The sequence below is a fragment of the Caloenas nicobarica genome, chromosome 34 (assembly GCF_036013445.1).
Source record: "Caloenas nicobarica isolate bCalNic1 chromosome 34, bCalNic1.hap1, whole genome shotgun sequence".
Lineage (NCBI taxonomy): Eukaryota > Metazoa > Chordata > Aves > Columbiformes > Columbidae > Caloenas > Caloenas nicobarica.
In genome coordinates, this window is record NC_088278.1 from 171,866 (window position 1) to 192,796 (window position 20,931).

At 61.7% G+C, this 20,931-nt stretch overlaps 2 protein-coding genes across 4 annotated transcripts in view; one reads left to right on the plus strand and one right to left on the minus strand.

The window, feature by feature from the left end:
• Positions 1-1,893: 1,893 nt before the first annotated feature.
• Positions 1,894-16,918, plus strand: PPP2R1A (protein phosphatase 2 scaffold subunit Aalpha). Its single transcript, XM_065654702.1, has 15 exons — positions 1,894-2,011; positions 3,551-3,641; positions 3,902-4,002; positions 4,577-4,809; positions 5,711-5,858; positions 6,691-6,846; positions 8,104-8,218; positions 8,638-8,708; positions 9,607-9,741; positions 11,316-11,489; positions 12,499-12,559; positions 13,514-13,668; positions 14,844-14,986; positions 16,224-16,315; positions 16,793-16,918. The coding sequence occupies exons 1-15, from the start codon at positions 1,934-1,936 to the stop codon at positions 16,807-16,809; spliced, it is 1,770 nt and encodes a 589-aa protein (XP_065510774.1). The 5' UTR covers positions 1,894-1,933; the 3' UTR covers positions 16,810-16,918.
• The window catches only part of ATP4A (ATPase H+/K+ transporting subunit alpha), a 29,068-nt gene continuing 25,038 nt past the window's right edge, over positions 16,902-20,931 (minus strand). For all 3 annotated transcript variants that reach the window (XM_065654700.1, XM_065654701.1, XM_065654699.1), the window contains exons 19-23: positions 20,315-20,460; positions 18,903-19,036; positions 17,895-17,996; positions 17,543-17,634; positions 16,902-17,366 (exon numbers count right to left, since the gene is read on the minus strand). In XM_065654700.1, coding sequence (XP_065510772.1) covers positions 17,338-17,366; positions 17,543-17,634; positions 17,895-17,996; positions 18,903-19,036; positions 20,315-20,460 — 503 coding nt within the window. In that variant the 3' untranslated portion in view covers positions 16,902-17,337. The remainder of the gene's footprint in view (positions 17,367-17,542; positions 17,635-17,894; positions 17,997-18,902; positions 19,037-20,314; positions 20,461-20,931) is intronic.

Genomic DNA, 20,931 nt, shown 5'->3' on the forward strand with positions numbered 1-20,931 from the left:
TTTGTCCCAGTTTGGCCCCTCAGGGGTTCCCAGTTTGTCCCAGTTTGTCCCAGTTTGTCCCAGTTTGTCCCAGCGGGTCCCAGTTTGGCCCCAGTTTGGTCCAGTTTGTCCCAGTTTGACCCTCAGGAGGTCCCAGTTTGTCCCAGTTTGGCCCCTCGGGGGTTCCCAGTTTGTCCCAGTTTGTCCCAGCGGGTCCCAGTTTCTCCCAGTTTGTCCCAGTTTGACCCCTCGGGGGTTCCCAGTTTGTCCCCAGTTTGTCCCAGTTTGTCCCGGCGGGTCCCAGTTTGGCCCCAGTTTGGTCCAGTTTGTCCCAGTTTGACCCCCAGGAGGTCCCAGTTTGTCCCAGTTTGTCCCAGCGGGTCCCAGTTTGGCCCCACTTTGTCCCCAGTTTGTCCCAGTTTGACCCTCAGGAGGTCCCAGTTTCTCCCAGTTTGTCCCAGCGGGTCCCAGTTTGGCCCCAGTTTGGTCCAGTTTGTCCCAGTTTGACCCCCAGGAGGTCCCAGTTTGTCCCAGTTTGTCCCAGCGGGTCCCAGTTTGGCCCCACTTTGTCCCCAGTTTGTCCCAGTTTGACCCTCAGGAGGTCCCAGTTTCTCCCAGTTTGTCCCAGCGGGTCCCAGTTTGGCCCCAGTTTGGTCCAGTTTGTCCCAGTTTGACCCTCAGGAGGTCCCAGTTTGTCCCAGTTTGGCCCCTCGGGGGTTCCCAGTTTGTCCCAGTTTGTCCCAGCGGGTCCCAGTTTGTCCCAGTTTGTCCCAGCGGGTCCCAGTTTGGCCCCAGTTTGGTCCAGTTTGTCCCAGTTTGACCCAGTTTGGTCCAGTTTGTCCCAGTTTGACCCTCAGGAGGTCCCAGTTTGTCCCAGTTTGGCCCCTCGGGGGTTCCCAGTTTGTCCCAGTTTGTCCCAGTTTGTCCCAGTTTGTCCCAGCGGGTCCCAGTTTGGCCCCAGTTTGTCCCAGCGGGTCCCAGTTTGGCCCCAGTTTGGTCCAGTTTGTCCCAGTTTGACCCTCAGGAGGTCCCAGTTTGGCCCCTCGGGGGTTCCCAGTTTGTCCCAGTTTGTCCCAGTTTGACCCCAGCGGGTCCTAATTTGGTCCCAGTTTGACCCCCAGTGGGTCCCATTTGGTCCCCAGAGGGTCCCAGTTTCTCCCAGTTTCTCCCAGTTCGTCCCAGTTTGACCCAGCGGGTCCCAGTTTGTTCCCAGGGGATCCCAGTTTGGTCCCAGTTTAACCCCAGTGGGTCCCATTTGGGACCCAGAGGGTCCCAGTTTGTCCCAGTTTGACCCCCAGGAGGTCCCAGTTTGACCCCAGTGGGTCCCAGTTTGGGCCCCAGAGGGTCCCAGTTTCTCCCAGTTTCTCCCAGTTCGTCCCAGTTTGTCCCAGTTTGACCCCCAGTTTGTCCCAGTTTGGCCCCAGTTTGTCCCAGTTTGACCCAGTTTGGTCCAGTTTGTCCCAGTTTGACCCCCAGGAGGTCCCAGTTTGTCCCAGTTTGTCCCAGCGGGTCCCAGTTTGGCCCCAGTTTAACCCCAGTGGGTCCCATTTGGGCCCCAGTTTCCCCCAGTTCGTCCCAGTTTGTCCCAGTTTGTCCCAGTTTGACCCCAGCGGGTCCCAGTTTGGCCCCCAGGGGGGTCCCATTTGGTCCCCAGTTTGTCCCAGTTTCTCCCAATTTCTCCCAGTTTCTCCCAGTTTGTCCCAATTTCTCCCGGTTTCTCCCCATTTCTCCCACTTCCGGCCTCGTTGCCGGGCAACGCCCCGCCCCGCCCCTCCAACCCGTCACTCAACCGCGCCGTCCAATCAGGAGCCGGCGAGGGGGCGGGGCCGAGCGTCCGCCGGGGAGGGCGGGGCTTCCAGCCCTGCCGACCAATGGCGAGCGGGAAGGGGCGGGCTCTGCGGCGGCGCCGGCCAATCAGCGCTCGGGGCCGGGGCGGTGGCACCGGGCGGGCAAGATGGCGGCGGCGGACGGCGACGATTCGCTTTATCCCATCGCCGTGCTCATCGACGAGCTGCGCAACGAGGACGTGCAGGTAGCGGCGGGCGGGCACTCGCTCCCGCTCCCCCCGGGGCCCGGGCTGGACCCTCCGGGCGCCGCCGCCCTCGCCCGGCCCTCCCTTTAATGGCGCCATGAAACGCGCGCCGCGATTGGCTGCGCCAGCCTGACCCCCCCGCCCGCGGGCCAATGGGGAGCGGCGTTACATAATTCCAGAGCGGGGCTTCCTCATCCCGCTTCCCTCACGGCGGTGGTGGGGGGGGTGGGGGGGGGTGGGATGAGAGCCGCGAGCTGATTGGCTGGCGGGCCCTGCGTTTTTCTGTGTGGGGGCTCCCGATTGGTCAGGACGCGCTGAGGGGGGATTCCCCCCCCCCCCCTCCAGCCCTGGGTCCCCGCGGCGCCCCCTGCCGGCGGGGCCGCGCGTCTCTCCCGCCGCCGACCAATCGGAGCGGGAGGACGAGCCGGCGGCGGCCGCCATTGGCCGGCGGGCGGCGTGGGCGGGGCGGCGGGTGCGCGCAGCCAATGGGGAGGCTCCTCTCTGCTGCGGCGGCGCTGCGGCGCCGTGAGACGAGGCTCCTGATTGGCTGAGGCGGGAGGGGGGCGGGTTTTTGCCCCCGTAGGGTCTTTATTTGCCCCAGGGGGTTGGTTATTTGCCCCAGGGGGTTGGTTATTTGCCCCCGTAGGGTCTTTATTTATCCCATAAGGTCTTTATTTGCCCCATAGGGTCTTGTTTTACCCTTGTAGGGTCTTTATTTGCCCCAGGAGGGTCTTTATTTGCCTCCATCGGGTCTTTATTTGCCCCATAGGGTCCTTATTTGCCCCCATAGGGTCTTTATTTATCCCATAAGGTCTTTATTTGCCCCAGGGGGTTGGTTATTTGCCCCCATAGGCTCCTTATTTACCCCCATAGGGTCTTTATTTGCCCCGTAGGGTCTTTATTCCCCCCCAGGCGTTGGTTATTTCCCCCCCCATGTGGTTTATTCCCCCCAGCATGTGGTTTATCCCCCCAGGGGGTGGTTTATCCCCCCGCAATGTGGTTTATCCCCCCCCAGGTGTGGTTTATTCCCCCCCAATGTGCGGTTTATCCCCCCAGGGGGTGGTTTATTCCCCCCCAGATCTGATTTAATCGCCCCCGATGTGGTTTATTCCCCCCCAGATGTGGTTTATTCCCCCCCAGATGTGCTTTATTCCCCCCGAAGGGCCTTTATTCCCCTCCAGGGGTCATTTATTCCCCCCCACGTGTGGTTTATTCCCCCCCAGATGTGGTTTATTCCCCCCCAGATGTGGTTTATTCCCCCCGAAGGGCCTTTATTCCCCTCCAGGGGTCATTTATTCCCCCCCCCGATGTGGTTTATTCCCCCCGAAGGGCCTTTATTCCCCACCAGAGGTCATTTATTCCCCCCGCGATGTGGTTTATTCACCTCAACGTGTGGTTTATTCCCCCATGTGTGGTTTATTCCCCCCCAGATGTGGTTTATTTCCCCTCCAGCTGTGATTTCTACCCCCCAGGGGTGTATTTATTGCCCCCGGGGGCCCAATTCCTGACCCATTTCCGCCCCCCCCCCCCGCCCCACAGCTCCGCCTCAACAGCATCAAGAAGCTCTCGACCATCGCGCTGGCCCTGGGCGTCGAGCGCACGCGCAGCGAGCTCCTCCCCTTCCTCACCGGTAGCCAATGGGAGGGCCCCAAATCCTCCGGGTGGCGGTGGGGGGGGGTGTCTCCCCTGGGTCGGGTGGGCGGGGTCAAGTTCAAAGGCCACACCCCCAATCCCAACCCCGCCCCCTCAAACCAACACCCCCCCCACCCCCCTTTTTGGATCCATCCGCTTTGATGGGGTTTTGTGGGCGGGGTTTAAAGGGGTGGGCGGGGTTTAGGGGAGGTGGGCGGGGCTTGGGGGGGTGACCTGGGTGTCCCCCTGTTGGCCCAGACACCATCTACGATGAGGACGAGGTGCTGCTGGCGCTGGCCGAGCAACTGGGGACCTTCACGGCGCTGGTCGGGGGACCCGAGTTCGTCCACTGTTTGCTGGTACTGGGGGGGGACTGGGAGGACTGGGAGGGGGGGCGGGGGGGCACTGGGAGCACTGGGGGGGCACTGGGAGGCCCTCGAAGAGACATCGGGGTCTTCATGGGGGACGTTGGGTTGGTTGACGTTGGGTTGGGTTGGGTGGATCTTGGGGACATTTGGGGACACGTGTGACCTTCTTGGGGGTGTCGCCTTGTTGGGGTGACCCCCATGACCATTTAAGGGGTCACTGGGGTTTTCAGAACATCACTGAGGTGACATTTGGGTTCATGGTGGGACGTTGGGTTGACATTGGGTTGGGTTGGTTGGACCTTGGGTTGGGTTTGGTGGATCTTGGTGACATTTGGTGACACGTGTGACCTCACTGGGGGGTGTCCCCCTTTTGGGGTGACCCCCATGACCATTTGGGGGGACACTGGGCTCTTCAGAACGTCACTGAGATGATCTAGAACGATCTTTCCTTCCACAGCGGGACATGGGCTTGACGTTGGCTTGGGTTGGTTGGCTCTTGGGTTGAGTTTACTGGATTTTGGTGACATTTGGTGCCCCGTGTGACCCCGTTGTCCCCTCCCCGCAGCCCCCCCTGGAGAGCCTGGCCACGGTGGAGGAGACGGTGGTGCGGGACAAGGCGGTGGAGTCTCTGCGCGCCGTGTCCCACGAGCACTCGCCCCCCGACCTGGAAGGCCACTTTGTCCCCCTGGTGAAGCGCCTGGCCGGTGGCGATTGGTTCACGTCGCGCACCTCGGCCTGCGGGCTCTTCAGCGTCTGCTACCCCCGCGTCTCCAGCCCCGTCAAGGCCGAGCTGCGACAGTGAGTGACGTCCCCGGTGGCCCCGAGTCCTCCTTGGTGGCCCCGAGTCAACCCTGGTGGCCCTACAGCAACTTTGGGTTGGGTTGGGTTGATCTCAGGGTCTTCCCGTTGAGTTGGGTTGAGTTGGGTTGACTGCAGGGTCTTCCCGTTGGGTTCTTGGGTGTTTCATTGGGTCCTTAAGTGGTTGTGGTGACCGTATGGAATGTCCGCATTGTCCCCAAGCTCTCTCTGATGTCCCCAAGTCAACATTGGTAGCCTCAAGCCAACGTTGAGTTGGGTTGGGTTGGTCTCAGGGTCTTCCTATTGAGTTCTTGGTCTTCTCGTTGGGTAATGAGGTGGTTGTGGTGACCGTATGGGAAGTTCGTAGTGTCCCCAAGCCAACCACAGTGTCCCCAAGTCAACGTTGGTGGCCTCAAGTCAGCGATTCGGTTGGGTTGGATTGACCACAGGGTCTTCCCGTTGGGTTCTTGGTCTTCTCATTGGTCCGTGGGATGGTCGTGGTGACCCCGTGGAGTGTCCCCAAGTCAACCACAGTGTCCCCAAGGTGTCCACATTGTCCCCATGTCAACCTTGATGTCCCCAAGTCAATCCTGGTGGCCCTACAGCCACGTTGGGTTGGGTTGGGTTGATCTCAGTGTCTTCCCATTGGGTTCGTGCTCTTCTCATTGGTTCATGGGGTGGTTGTGGTGACCCCACGGTGTCCCCAGAGTGTCCCCAAGGATCTCACAATGTCCCCAAGCTGTTCCTGGTCCCCAACCCCTCCCTGATGTCCCCAACCCACCCTTGATGTCCCTCAAGCTGCTCCTGGTGCCCCCGTTGATCCCCATGGCCCATCTTGGGCTCCATGTCCCACCCCCGGGGTGTCCCCAAAGTGTCCCCACGGTGTCCCCCGTGTCCCCAGGTACTTCCGCAACCTCTGCTCCGATGACACCCCCATGGTTCGCCGCGCGGCCGCCTCCAAACTGGGCGAGTTCGCCAAAGTGCTGGAGCTGGAGCACGTCAAGAGCGAGATCATCCCCATGTTCAGCAGCCTGGCGGCCGACGAGCAGGTGGGCGGGGCCCGGACGCCTGGGTCCCCTCCCGAACTCCTGGGTCCCCTCCCGAACTCCTGGGTCCCCTCCTGAACTCCTGAGTCCCCTCCCGAACTCCTGGGTCCCCTCCCGAACTCCTGGGTCCCCTCCTGAACTCCTGGGTCCCTCCTGGATTCCTGGGTCCCCTCCCGAACGCCTGGGTCCCCTCCCGAACTCCTGGGTCCCTCCCGGATTCCTGGGTCCCCCCCTGAATTCCTGGGTTCCCCACAAAGTCCTGGCTTCCACCCCTATCACTTGGATGCCCGGGTCCCCTCCCGAACTCCTGGGTCCCCTCCCGAACTCCTGGGTCCCCTCCCAGACACCTGGGTCCCTCCCGAACGCCTGGGTCCCCCCCAGAACTCCTGGGTCTCCCCTGAACTCCTGTCCTCCCCCAACCCCAAAAAAAACCAACTGGGAGCCCCCAAAACCCCAACTAAGAAACCCCCAAAAATCCCCCTGGGAGCCCCAAAAGTCCCCCTGGGAGCCCCAAAAATCAATCGGGAGCCCCAAAAAGCAACTGGGAGCCCCAAAAATCCAACTGGGAACCCCCAAAATCTGAACTGGGAGCCTCAAAATCCCCCTGGGAGCCCCGAACCGCCCCCATTTGCCTCGGTGTAACATCACTTCCGGTCCCCACAGGCGCCTCGGTGCCACCTCTAAACCTCCCCTCCCTGCCCCCGCGACCCCGAACTTTGGTTCCGCCCCCGAATTTTTGGTTCTGCCCCCAACTTTTTGGTCCCGCCTCCCCGAACTCCTGGGTCCCCCCCCGAACTCCTGGGTTCCCCCCCCCGAACTCCTGGGTCCCCCGCAGGACTCGGTGCGCCTCCTGGCAGTGGAGGCGTGTGTGAGCATCGCGCAGCTGCTGCCGCAGGAGGAGCTGGAGCCGCTGGTGATGCCCACGCTGCGCCAGGCGGCCGAGGACAAGTCCTGGAGAGTGCGCTACATGGTGGCCGACAAGTTCACCGAGGTGGGGACAGCGGGGACAACGCAGGGGACACTGCGGGGACACTTTTGGGGACATTTGGGGGCCAATTTGGGCACTTTCTGGGTGTTTGGAGACACTTAGGGGACAGCGTGGGGACATTGGTGGCTGCATTGGGACATTAGGGGAGGGCTTGGGGACATCTGGGGGGCACATTTGGGGCATTAAAGGGCATTTGGGGACACCGGGGGACATTTTGGGGGAAGTTTGGGGCATTTTGGGACCAGTTTGGAGACGCTTAGGGATATTTGGGGACATTTGGGGACATTTTCCAGGCACTTTGGGGACAGCTTGAAGAGGGTTTGGGGCACTTTGGGGACAATCTGGAGGCCACTTTGAGAATATTTGGGGCACTAGAGATGTTTGGGGCACTTTGGGACATTTGGGGATATTGGGGGACACTTTTGGGGGGGTTGGGGCAGTTTGGGGACATTTTAGGGACACTTAAGGACATTTGGGCCACTTGGAGACACTTTGGGGACATTAAAGGGCATTTGGGGACATTTTCCAGCCACCTTGGGCACACATTTGGGACATTTGGGGACATTAGAGGCCATTTGGAGACAGTTTACGGACATTTGGGGACATTAAAGGACATTTGGGGACACTCAGGGCCTTTAGGCGGCACGTTGGGGACGTTTGGGGTTTTTTGGGGACAATTTAGGGAGAATTGGGGATATTTGGGGACAATCAGAGGCACTTTGGGGACGTTTAGAGACTGTTTGGGGACATTTTAGAGACATTGGGGGACAATTTGGGGACACTTGGGGACATTAAGAGCCGCTATGGGGCGGGTTGCGGAGCCACTTGGGGTATTTTTGGGGCCATTTCGGGCCGTTTTAGTGGGATTTTCCCGGGGTTTTTTACAGGGGTGACCCCGGGTGACCCTTGGGGACACTTTGGGGACCCCCCCCCCCATGACCTTTGACCCCGCAGCTCCAAGGCGCCCCCAAAATCCCAACTAAGAATCCTCCAAATCCCCCTGGGAGCCCCAAAAATCCAACTGGGAACCCCAAAAATCTGAACTGGGAGCCTCAAAATCCCCCTGGGAGCCCCGAACCGCCCGTTTGCCTCGGTGTAACATCACTTCCGGTCCCCCAGGCGCCTCGGTGTCACCTCTAAACCTCCCCCCCTCTGCCCCCGCGACCGCGAACTTTGGTTCCGCCCCCAACTTTTTGGTTCTGCCCCCGAATTCCTGGGTCCCCCCGAACTCCTGGGTCCCTTTGACCATTGCTCCCGCAGCTCCAACGCGCCGTGGGCCCCGAAATCACCAAATCCGACCTGGTGGGCGCTTTCCAGAGCCTGATGAAGGATTGCGAGGCTGAGGTGCGGGCGGCCGCCTCGCACAAGGTCAAAGGTCAGCGCAGGACGCCTGGGTCCCCTCCCGGACGCCTGGGTCCCCTCCCGAACTCCTGGGTCCGCCCCTGGATGCCTGGGTCCCTCCTGGACTCCTGGGTCCCTCCCGAACTCCTGGGTCCTCCCCCGGACACCTGGGTCCCCCCCGAACTCCTGGCTCCTCCTCAGGCGCCTGGGTCCCCCTCTGAACTCCTGGGTCCCTTGGGGCACTCCTGGGTCCCTCCCAGATGCCTGGGTCCCTCCCCATGTCCCCGTCACCTCCCGACATCACTAAACCACCAGATTTTGGGGCCGAATCCGCTCAGTTTGGGCCCCAAAACTGGGGCTCTGGGGTTGGGGACAAAGCTCAGCGTGTCCCCAAGGGCCACCCTGGTGTCCCCAAGGGCCATCGTCCCCAACCCGGTGTCACTTTGTCCCCAGAGTTCTGCGAGAATTTGTCACCCGACTGTCGCGAGGCCGTGATCATGGGCCAGATCCTGCCCTGCATCAAGGTGGGGACACTGGGGACATGGTGGGGACATTGGCGACATGGTGGGGACATTTGGGACGTGGTGGGGAGGGGACGGGACATCCTGACCCCTCTATTGTCCCCCCAATGTTCCCCATGTCCCAATGTCCCCCTGTTCCTATGTTCCCATGTCCCCACATATCCCTCCAATGTCCCCCATTGTCCCCAATGTCCCCCCATGTCCCCATGTCTGTCCCAATGTCCTCATGTTGCCCCATTTCCTCATGTCCCAATGATCCCCAATGTCCCCTCTGTGTCCCCTTGTCCCCATATCTTCCCCTGTCCCCATATCCCTCATGTCCCCACAATGTCCCAATGTCCCTCGTGTCCCCCAATGTCCTCCTGTCCCTCAATGTCCCCCTGTCCCCATATTGCCCTGTCCCCCATCCCAATGTTCCCCTGTGCCCATGTCCCCCCGTATCCCCCAATGTCCCCCTGTCCCCATGTCCCTCTGTCCCCATATCCTCATATTCTTCTCTCCCCATGTCCCCACGTCCCCCTGTCCCCACGTCCCCCTGTCCTCATGTCCCCCTATCCCCCTGTCCCCCTGTCCCCATGTCCTCATATCCCCCTGTCCCCCCATGTCCCCCTGTCCTCAATGTCCCCCTGTCCCCATATTGCCCTGTCCCCCATCCCAATGTTCCCCTGTCCCCATGTCCCCCCGTATCCCCCAATGTCCCCCTGTCCCCATGTCCCTCTGTCCCCATATCCTCATATTCTCCTCTCCCCATGTCCCCATGTCCCAATGTCCCCACCTTCCTCTGTCCCCACGTCCCTCTATCCCCCTGTCCCCCTGTCCCCATGTTCTCATATCCCCCTGTCACCCAATGTCCCCCTGTCCCCGCATGTCCACCAATGTCCCCAATGTCCCCTGTCCCCAGGAACTGGTTTCTGACGCCAACCAACACGTCAAGTCCGCTCTGGCCTCGGTCATCATGGGACTGTCCCCAATCCTGGGCAAGGACAACACGGTGGAGCATCTGCTGCCCTTGTTCCTCGCACAGCTCAAGGACGAGGTGGGGACACCCTGGGGACGCGCTGGGGACACTCTGGGGACAGTTTAGGGACATTCAGAGACACTTTGGGGGCATTTAAGGGCAGTTTAGGGACATTTGGGGACCCTTTGAGGGGGCTCCAGGGCACCCTGGGGACACTTTGAGGACACTTTGGGGACACTTGGAGACCATTTGGGGACACTGGGGAGACTCTGGTGACATTTGGGGACACTTTGGGGACATTTTAGGACCAGTTTGGGGGCACTTCGGAGATATTTGGGGAGATTTTGGGGACGTTTTAGGATCGGTTTGGGGACATTTAGGGATGTTTGGGGACACCTGGACGCTTGGGGACACTTTGGGGGCGTTTGGGGACAGTTTGTGGGTGGTTTAGGGACATTTGGGGACAGTTTGGACGTTCCTGTGGGACACGGGGTGGCCAGCCCATAGGGGGCCCCCATGAATGGGCCCCGTGGGAACCGGAACCCTCATGAATGGGCCCCGTGGGAACCGGAACCCCCATGAATGGGCCCCGTGGGAACTGGAACCCCCATGAATGGGCCCCGTGGGAACTGGAACCGTCATGAATGGGCCCCGTGGGAACCGGAACCCCCATGAATGGGCCCCGTGGGAACCGGAACCGCCATGAATGGGCGGCTGAACATCCGTTCCAACCCAGACCCTTCCCTCCCAGTTCCCCCCCAGTATCCCCAATTTCATCCCCAGTTTCATCCCCAGTTTAACCCCCGGTATCATTTCCAGTATCCCCAGTATCATCCCCAGTTTCCCCACCAGTTTCATCCCCAGTACCCCCAGTTTCCCCCCAGTATCCCCAGTTTCATCCCCAGTCTCTCCCCCAGTATCCCCCCGTTTCTCCCCAGTTTCCTCCCCCAGTATCCCCTCCCAGTTTCTCCCCCAGTTTCCCCCCAGTTTCCCTCCCAGTATTCCCAGTTTCTCCCCCAGTATCCCCAGTTTCATCCCCAGTTTCCCCCCCAGTATCCCCAGTTTCTCCCCAGTTTCCCCCCCAGTATCCCCAGCATCCCCCCCAGTTTCCCTCCCAGTATCCCCAGTTTCATCCCCAGTTTCCCTAGTTTCCCCTCCAGTATCCCCAGTATCCCCCCCAGTTTCCTCCCCCAGTTTCTCCCCCAGTATCCCCAGTTTCCCCCCCCAATATCCCCAGTTTCATCCCGTTTCTCCCCAGTTTCCCCCCCAGTATCCCCAGTTTCTCCCCAGTTTCCCCCCCAGTATCCCCAGCATCCCCCCCCAGTTTCCCCCCCAGTATCCCCAGTTTCTCCCCAGTTTCCCTCCCAGTATCCCTAGTTTCCCCCCCAGTATCCCCAGTATCCCCCCCAGTTTCCTCCCCCAGTTTCTCCCCCAGTATCCCCAGTTTCCCCCCCCCAGTATCCCCAGTACCCCCCCCCAGTTTCCCCCCCAGTATCCCCAGTTTCTCCCCAGTTTCCCTCCCAGTATCCCCAGTATCCCTCCCCAGTTTCTCCCCCCAGTTTCCCCCCCGTATCCCCACTTTCCCCCCAGTATCCCCCCCAGCGCCCCCCAGCAGCCCCCGCAGCGTCCCCACGGCGTCCGTCTGTCCGCAGTGTCCCGAGGTCCGTCTGAACATCATCTCCAACCTGGACTGCGTGAACGAGGTGATCGGGATCCGGCAGCTCTCGCAGTCGTTGCTCCCGGCCATCGTGGAACTGGCCGAGGACGCCAAGTGGCGCGTGCGCTTGGCCATCATCGAGTACATGCCGCTGCTGGCCGGGCAACTGGTGAGACTGGGAGGCACTGGGACAGACTGGGAGGCACTGGGAGACCGATACGGGTTGTTATGGGGGCACTGGGAGAGACTGGGAGGGACTGGGAGGCACCGGGATAAACTGGGAGGGCAGTAGAAGCTGCGATAGGGGCACTGGGAGAGACTGGGAGGAACTGGGATGAACTGGGAGGCACTGGGATAAACTGGGAAGTCATTATGGGCTTCTATGGGGCACTGGGAGGGACTGGGATAAACTGGGAGGGCACTGGGAGGGCAGTAGAAGCTGCAATAGGGGCACTGGGAGGGAGTGGGAGGCACTGGGATGAACTGGGAGGCACTGGGATAAACTGGGAGGCACTGGGATAAACTGGGAGGGCACTGGGAGGGCAGTAGAAGCTGCAATAGGGGCACTGGGAGGGAGTGGGAGGCACTGGGATGAACTGGGAGGCACTGGGATAAACTGGGAGGCACTGGGAGGGCAGTAGAAGCTGCAATAGGGGCACTGGGAGGGAGTGGGAGGCACTGGGATGAACTGGGAGGCACTGGGATAAACTGGGAAGCCACTGGGAGGGCAGTAGAAGCTGCAATAGGGGCACTGGGAGGCACTGGGATGAACTGGGAGGCACTGGGATAAACTCGGAAGGCACTGGGAAGGCAATAGAAGCTGCGATAGGGGCACTGGGAGGGACTGGGAGCCACTGGGATGAACTGGGAGGCACTGGGATAAACTGGGAAGGCAGTATGGGGAGCTATGGGGGCACTGGGAAGGCACTGGGAGAGACTGGGTTAAACTGGGAGGGACTGGGAAGGGCAGTATGGGCTGTTATGGGGGCACTGGGAGAGACTGGGATAAACTGGAAAGGAATTGGGATATACTGGGATCAACTGGGAGCACGATCCCGTACTGGGATGAACTGCGAAGGACTGGGAGGGGCCACTGCTCCCTCTTGGGCGGTTACTGGTCCATACTGGTGGGATACTGGTTCATACTGGTTTATACTGGTTTCCCTCCCCCTGCCCAGGGTGTGGAGTTTTTCGATGAGAAACTGAACTCGCTCTGTATGGCCTGGCTGGTGGATCACGGTGAGCCCGGACGCCTGGGTCCCTCCCGGACGCCTGGGTCCCTCCCGAACTCCTGGGTCCCTCCCGAACTCCTGGGTCCACCCCCGGACTCCTGGGTCCTCCCCTATAATCCCGTTCCCGGATGCCTGGGTCCCCTCCTGAACTCCTGGGTCCCTCCCGAACTCCTGGGTCCCCCCGCCCCGGACTCCTGGGTCCCCCCCGAACGCCTGGGTCCCTCCCGGACGCCTGGGTCCCTCCCGAACTCCTGGGTCCCCCTGGCCCCGAACTCCTGGGTCCCCCCCGAACTCCTGGGTCCTCCCCTATAATCCCTTTCCCGGACGCCTGGGTCCCCTCCTGAACTCCTGGGTCCCTCCCGAACTCCTGGGTCCCTCCCAAACTCCTGGGTCCCCCCCGAACGCCTGGGTCCCTCCCGGATGCCTGGGTCCCCTTCTGGGTTGGGGAGTGTTACTGGGAGATACTGGTCACCTGGTGGGGGGTTACTGGGGTCTCTGGGGCTTTACTGGGAGCCAGAGGGGGTTACTGGGAGTTACTGGTTTGCTAGTGAGGGGTTTACTGGGAGTTACTGGGGGTTACTGGGAGTTACTGGTTTCCTGGTGAGGGGGTTACTGGGAGTTACTGGTTTCCTAGTGAGGGGTTTACTGGGGGTTACTGGTTTCCTAGTGAGGGGTTACTGGGAGTTACTGGTTTCCTAGTGAGGGGTTACTGGGAGTTACTGGTTTCCTAGTGAGGGGTTACTGGGAGTTACTGGGAGCTCGAGGAGTTACTGGGAGTCAGGGGGAGTTCCTGGGAGCTCCGGGGCTTTACTGGGGGCTACTGGGAGTTACTGGGAGCTCCGGGGCTTTACTGGGAGCTCTGGGGCTTTACTGGGGGCTACTGGGAGTTACTGGGAGCTCCGGGGGGTCCCTGCTCCCCGGGTTGGGGCCGCACCGGTCTGACTGGCGCGTCCCCTCCCAGTTTACGCCATCCGCGAGGCCGCCACCAGTAACCTGCGCAAACTGGTGGAGCGGTTCGGGCAGGACTGGGCGCAGGGAACCATCGTGCCCAAGGTGCTGGCGATGGCCGGAGACCCCAACTACCTGCACCGCATGACCACCCTGTTCTGCATCAACGTGAGCCGGACGCCGGGGTCCCCTCCCGGACGCCTGGGTCCCCTCCCGAACTCCTGGGTGCCTGGGGTACTCCTGGGTCCCCTCCCAAACTCCTGGGTCCGCCTCTCCAAACGCCTGGGTCCCCCCCCCGGATGCCTGGGTCCCTCCTGAATTCCTGGGTCCATGGGGTACTCCTGGGTCCCTCCCGAACTCCTGGGTCCCTCCCGAACAACTGGGTCCCCTCCCAAACTCTTGGGGTGCCTGGGGCATTCCTGGGTCCCCTCCCAAACTCCTGGGTGCCTGGGGCATTCCTGGGTCCCCTCCCAAAACCCAGACCCCAACTACCTGCACCGCATGACCACCCTGTTCTGCATCAACGTGAGCCGGACGCCGGGGTCCCCTCCCGGACGCCTGGGTCCCCTCCCGAACTCCTGGGTCCCCTCCCAAACTCTTGGGGTGCCTGGGGTACTCCTGGGTCCCCTCCCAAACTCCTGGGTCCGCCTCTCCAAACGCCTGGGTCCCCCCCCCGGATGCCTGGGTCCCTCCTGAATTCCTGGGTCCATGGGGTACTCCTGGGTCCCTCCCGAACGCCTGGGTCCCTCCCGAACTCCTGGGTCCCTCCCGAACTCCTGGGTCCCCTCCCAAACTCCTGGGTGCCTGGGGCATTCCTGGGTCCCTGGGGCACTCCTGGGTCCCGGGGCACTCCTGGGTCCCTGAGCACTCCTGGGTCCCTGAGCACTCCTGTGTCCCCGGGGCACTCCTGGGTCCCTGAGCACTCCTGTGTCCCTGGGGTACTCCTGGGTCCCTGGGCACTCCTGTGTCCCTCAGCACTCCTGTGTCCCTCAGCACTCCTGGGTCCCTGGGGCACTCCTGTGTCCCTGAGCATTCCTGGGTCCCTGAGCACTCCTGTGTCGCTGGGGCACTCCTGTGTCCCCGGGGCACTCCTGGGTCCCTGGGGCACTCCTGTGTCCCCTGAGCACTCCTGGGTCCCTGAGCACTCCTGGGTCCCGGGGCACTCCTGGGTCCCTGGGGCACTCCTGTGTCCCTGAGCACTCCTGGGTCCCTGGGGCACTCCTGGGTCCCCGAGCACTCCTGGGTCCCTGGGGCACTCCTGTGTCCCTGAGCACTCCTGGGTCCCGGGGCACTCCTGGGTCCCTGGGGCACTCCTGGGTCCCTGAGCACTCCTGGGTCCGCAGGTGCTGTCGGAGGTGGTTGGGCAGGAGGTGACGCGGCAGCAGCTGCTCCCGACCGCGCTGCGCATGGCGGGCGACGCCGTGGCCAACGTGCGCTTCAACGTGGCCAAATCCCTGCAGCGCATCGGGCCCGTGCTGGACCAGGGGTGAGATGCCAGTACACACCAGTATAAACCAGTATAAACCAGTACTGACCAGTACAGACCAGTACAGACCAGGATAGACTGGGATACATGCCATAGACTGGGCTCCCAGTGCACCCAAATCCCTGCAGCGCATCGGGCCCGTGCTGGGCCAGGGGTGAGACACCAGTACACACCAGTACAGACCAGTATAGACCAGTACAGACCAGTACGGACCAGTATAGACCAGTACAGACCAGTACAGACCAGGATAGACTGGGATACGTGCCATAGACTGGGCTCCCAGTGCACCCAAATCCCTGCACCGCATCGGGCCCGTGCTGGGCCAGGGGTGAGACACCAGTACAGACCAGTATAGACCAGTACAGACCAGTACAGATCAGTATGGACCAGTATAGACCAGTACAGACCAGGATAGACTGGGATACGTGCCATAGACTGGGCTCCCAGTGCACCCAAATCCCTGCAGTGCATCGGGCTCCTGATCAACCAGGGGTGAGACACCAGTACACACCAGTATAAACCCGTACAAACCAGTATGGTCCAGTACAGTCCAGTATGGACCAGTACAAACCCTCCCAGTGACCCCTGGTGACCCCCAGGGTCCTAAAGCCGCCCCCAGTGACCCCCAGGGTCCTAAAGCCCCCCCGGTGACCCCCAGGGTCCTAAAGCCGCCCCCAGTGACCCCCAGGGTCCTAAAGCCGCCCCGGTGACCCCCAGGGTCCTAGAGCCCGCTCAGTGACCCCCAGGGTCCTAAAGCCGTCCCCAGTGACCCCCAGGGTCCTAAAGCTGTCACCAGTGACCCCCAGGGTCCTAAAGCCGTCCCCGGTGACCCCCAGGGTCCTAAAGCCGCCCCCAGTGACCCCCAGGGTCCTAAAGCTGTCACCAGTGACCCCCAGGGTCCTAGAGCCCGCTCAGTGACCCCCAGGGTCCTAAAGCCCCCCCGGTGACCCCCAGGGTCCTAAAGCCGCCCCCAGTGACCCCCAGGGTCCTAAAGCCCGCTCAGTGACCCCCAGGGTCCTAAAGCCGCCCCGGTGACCCCCAGGGTCCTAAAGCCGCCCCCAGTCACCCCCAGTGTCCTAAAGCCGCCCCGGTGACCCCCAGGGTCCTAAAGCCGCCCCCAGTGACCCCCAGGGTCCTAAAGCCCGCTCAGTGACCCCAAGTCATATCCCAATGTCCCCGATATCCCCGATGTCCCCATTGTCCCCCGATGTCCCCAACGTGTCCTCCACGTCCCCAGGACGCTGCAGACGGAGGTGAAGCCGGTGCTGGAGAAGCTGACGCAGGATCAGGACGTGGACGTCAAGTATTTCGCCCAGGAGGCGCTGAGCGGTGAGGGGACATGGGGACATAGGGGACAATGGGGGGACATGGGGACATTGGAGACAGTGGGGGGACAATAGGGGACATGGGGACATTGGGGACAATGGGGGGGCATGGGGACAATGAGGATAATGGGAACAGAGGGACATTGGGGATATGGGGGGACATGGGGACATTGGGGATAATGGGGGGACATGGGGACAATGGGGGGACATGGGGACATTTGGAATAATGGGGGACATGGGGACATTGGGGATAATGGGGACACTGGGGGGACATGGGGACATTGGGGGGACGTGGGGACATTGGGGACAATGGGGGGACATGGGGACATTTGGAATAATGGGGACATGGGGACATTGGGGACAATGGGGGGATGTGGGGACTATGGGGGGACATGGGGACATTGGGGTCAACATGGGGGGACGTGGGGACATTGGGGGGACACGGGGTCATGTTGGTGACCCCCGTGTCCCCTCCCCCCAGTTCTGGCTCTGGCCTGACCCGCCGCCCCTCCCCCCCCCGCATGCGAGGGGCGCCGCCGCCCCTCCCCCGCCCGGCCCCCGTTCCCGCCTCGTTCATTAATTATAACGAGTTTCGCCGTTCATCAAACCGCTCCCGGGGCTCTTTATTTGGGGGGGGGGTTGGGGGGGACCCAGGAGTTCGGGAAAGAACGAAAGTTCTCCCCGGAACCAAAGTTCGGGGTCGCGGGGGCAGGGAGGGGAGGTTTAGAGGCGGCACCGAGGCGCCTGGGGGACCGGAAGTGATGTTACACCGAGGCAAATGGGGGCGGAAACGGGCGGTTCGGGGCTCCCAGGGGGATTTTGAGGCTCCCAGTTCAGATTTTTGGGGGTTCCCAGTTGGATTTTTGGGGCTCCCAGTTGGGATTTCGTGTTTCCCAGTTGGTTTTGGGGTTTCCCAGTTGAGGTCTTGTGGCACCCGTTCATTTATTTAATTTCAAGGGGGGACCCAGGAGTTCGGGAGGGACCCAGGCGTCCGGGAGGGACCCAGGCGTCCGGGCAGCCTCCGTCTCAGTAGTAAAGTTCTCGGTCCCACCAACCTGGGGGGTGAAAGAGAGGGGTGAGGGGGGACCCAGGCGTCCGGGATGGGACCCAGGAGTTCAAGAGGGGACCCAGGAGTCCGGGAGGGGACCCAGGAGTTCGGGAGGGGACCCAGGCGTCCGGGATGGGACCCAGGAGTCCGGGAGGGGACCCAGGCGTCCGGGGGGTCACTCACTTCCCGGGTGTCTCCTCACTCCCAGTTTCCGGATCTCGTCGTAGATGAGGATGAGGAGCCCAAAGGGCATCGGGACGAACCACCATTGGAACCTGGGGGGAGATGTGGTCAGGGGACCCAGGCGTCCGGGAGGGACCCAGGCGTCCGGGAGGGGACCCAGGCGTCCGGGAGGGGACCCAGGAGTTCGGGAAGGGACCCAGGAGTTCGGGAAGGGAACCAGGCGTCCAGGAGGGACCCAGGAGTTCGGGGAGGGACCCAGGAGTTCAGGAGGGACCCAGGAGTTCGGGGAGGGACCCAGGAGTTTGAGAGGGGACCCAGGAGTCCGGGAGGGGACCCCGGCGTCCGGGCGCACCGGATGGGCATGAAGTTGAAGACGTTGGGCATCCCGGGGCAGTAGCAGAGGAAGCAGCCGATGGAGACCTGGAACACGATGGCGATGACCAGGATGTGGTTCCTGCGGGGGACACGGCACCTATAGCACCTATAGACCCCTAGAGCACCTATAGACCCCTAGAGCAGCCTATGGGCCCCCATAGGCCCCTCTCATAGGCTCCTGTAGGGACCTCCGGGCTCCTATGGTGCCCCATGGGGACCTATAGCACCCTATGGGGACCTATAGCACCCTATGGCTGCCCTATAGCCCCTATGGGCACTAGAGAAACCCCACAGCCCCCAGCAACGCCCCATTGACTCCACGGCCCCCTATAGCTCTCTATAGACCCCATAGGCCCCCATAGCCCCTATAGGCGACCAGAAGAGCCCCATAGACCCCGTAGCCCCCTATAGCCCCCCATAAGCCCCTATGGGATCCATAGGCGACCGGAACAGCCCCATAGACCCCATAGACATTGGCAGGACCCCCATAGCCCCCAGCAGCACCCCATTGACTCCAAAGCCCCCTGTGGACCCCATAGACCCTATAGCTCCCCATAGCCCCCTATAGCCCCTATAGGTGACCGGAAGAGCCCCATAGACCCCAGCAGGGCCCCCATAGCCCCCAGCAACACCCCATTGACTCTACAGCCCCCTATGGCCCCCTATAGCCCCCATAGGCCCCTGTAACCCCCCATAGCCCCCTATGGGCTCCATAGGCGACCGGAAGAGCCCCATCGCCCCCATAGCCCCCTATGGGCTCCATAGGCGACCGGAAGAGCCCCATCGCCCCCATAGCCCCCTATGGGCTCCATAAGCGACCGGAAGAGCCCCATAGACCCCATAGCCCCCTATGGGCTCCATAGGCGACCGGAAGAGCCCCATCGCCCCCATAGCCCCCAGCAACACCCCATTGCCTCCACAGCCCCCTATAGCCCCCATAGGCCCCTGTAACCCCCCGTAGCCCCCTATGGGCTCCATAGGCGACCGGAAGAGCCCCTGCTGCAGCAGCGAGAGGCGGCGGGTCTTGCGGATCAGCACGTCTGCGATCTGACACATCTCGATGCTGATGAAGAACACGGTGTAGCACGTGTACTGCTGGTACCGCCGCTGCCAGAACGTCTGCGGGCGGAGGGGGAGCTGGGGGGGCTGCCGGGGCCCCCAGACCCCACAGACACCCATACAGACCCATAGGGACCCACGGACACCATTAGGGACCCATACAGACCCATAGGGCCCATACAGACCCATAGGGACCCATAGGGACCCATACAGACCCATAGGGCCCATACAGACCCATAGGGACCCACGGACACCCATAGAGCCCATAGACACTCATACAGACCCATAGGGACCCACAGAGACCCATAGAGCCCCATAGGGACCTATAGACACCCATAGGGACTCATAGGGCCCATAGAGACCCATAGGGACCAGAGAGACCCATAGGGACCCATACAGACCCATAGGGACCCATAGAGACCCATACAGACCCATAGGGACCCACGGACACCCATAGGGACCATAGACACCCATACAGACCCATATGGACCCATACAGACCCATAGGGACCCACAGACACCCATACAGATCCATAGAGACCCATGGGGACCCACAGAGACCCATAGGGACCCATAGGGACCCATAGAGACCCATAGGGACCCATAGAGACCCATAGAGACCCATAGGGACCCATAGACACCCATAGGGACCCACAGACACCCATAGGGACCATAGAGACCCACAGGGACCCATAGACACCCATACAGATCCATAGAGACCCATAGGGACCCATAGGGACCAGAGAGACCCATAGGGACCCATAGAGACCCATAGGGACCCATAGGGACCCATAGACACCCATAGAGACCAATAGAGACCCATACGGACCCATAGAGACCAGAGAGACCCATAGGCACCCATAGACACCCATAGCGACCCATAGACACCCATAGGGACCCATAGACACCCATAGGGACCCATAGAGACCCATAGGGACCCATAGACATCCATAGTGACCCATAGGGACCCATAGGGACCCATAGAGACCCATAGGGACCCATAGACATCCATAGACACCCATAGGGACCCATAGACACCCATAGGGACCCATAGATGTTGACAGACGCCCTATAGACCCCGGCACAGCCCCTACAGCCCCAGTAGAACCTATAGACCCCATGGGGACTGACAGAGCCCCATAGACCCTATAGAGAGCAGGAAAACACCAGAGCCCCTATAGACCCTATAGGCACCAGTCAAACCCTTATAGACCCCATAGGGACTGACTGTCCTGCAGCTCTATAGGGCTCTATAGAGTTGTCCAGGGCTCTATAGGGTTCTCTAGGGATCTGTAGGTGCCTCTAGGGCTCCATAGGCCCCTATGGGGTCCATACGCACCCACTGCTGCCCGTAACTGTCCTGCAGCTCCTGCTCGTGCTCGTCCTCCCATCGCGGGCGCAGCCCCAGGCAGAGCAGCGGCCACCAGCCCTCCTGGGCCATGGCCACGAAATAGTCCACGAACCCCGCGAACGACTGCATGGCGCCTATGGAACAGCCGGGGACCCAGGCGTCCGGGAGGGACCCAGGAGTTCGGGGGCGGAACCAAAAAGTTGGGGGCGGAACAAAAGTTCGGGGTGGCGGGGGCAGGGAAGGGGAGGTTTAGAGGTGGCACCGAGGCGCTACGGGGACCGGAAGTGATGTTACACCGAGGCAGATGGGGGCGGAAACGGGCGGTTCGCGGCTCCCAGTTCAGATTTTGGGGGCTCCCAGTTGGATTTTTGGGGCTCCCAGGGGAATTTTGAGTTTCCCAGTGGGATTTGGGGGGTTTCTCAGGTGAGGTTGTGGGGGCTCCCAGTTGGTGGTTTTGGGGTTGGGGGAGAACAGGAGTTCGGGGGACCCGGGAGTTCGGGAGGGACCCAGGCGTTCGGGAGGGAATCAGGAGTTCGGGGGGACCCAGGAGTTCGGGGGGACCCAGGAGTTCAGGAGGGACCCAGGAGTGCCCCAAGGACCCGGGA

Coding starts and splice junctions, on each gene's coding strand:
- PPP2R1A (XM_065654702.1), top strand. CDS start 1,934: ATGGCGGCGGCGGACGGCGACGATTCGCTTTATCCCATCGCCGTGCTC. Junction 3,642..3,901: donor GCTCCTCCCCTTCCTCACCG/GTAGCCAATGGG, acceptor CTGTTGGCCCAG/ACACCATCTACGATGAGGAC. Junction 6,847..8,103: donor TGGCCGACAAGTTCACCGAG/GTGGGGACAGCG, acceptor TTGCTCCCGCAG/CTCCAACGCGCCGTGGGCCC.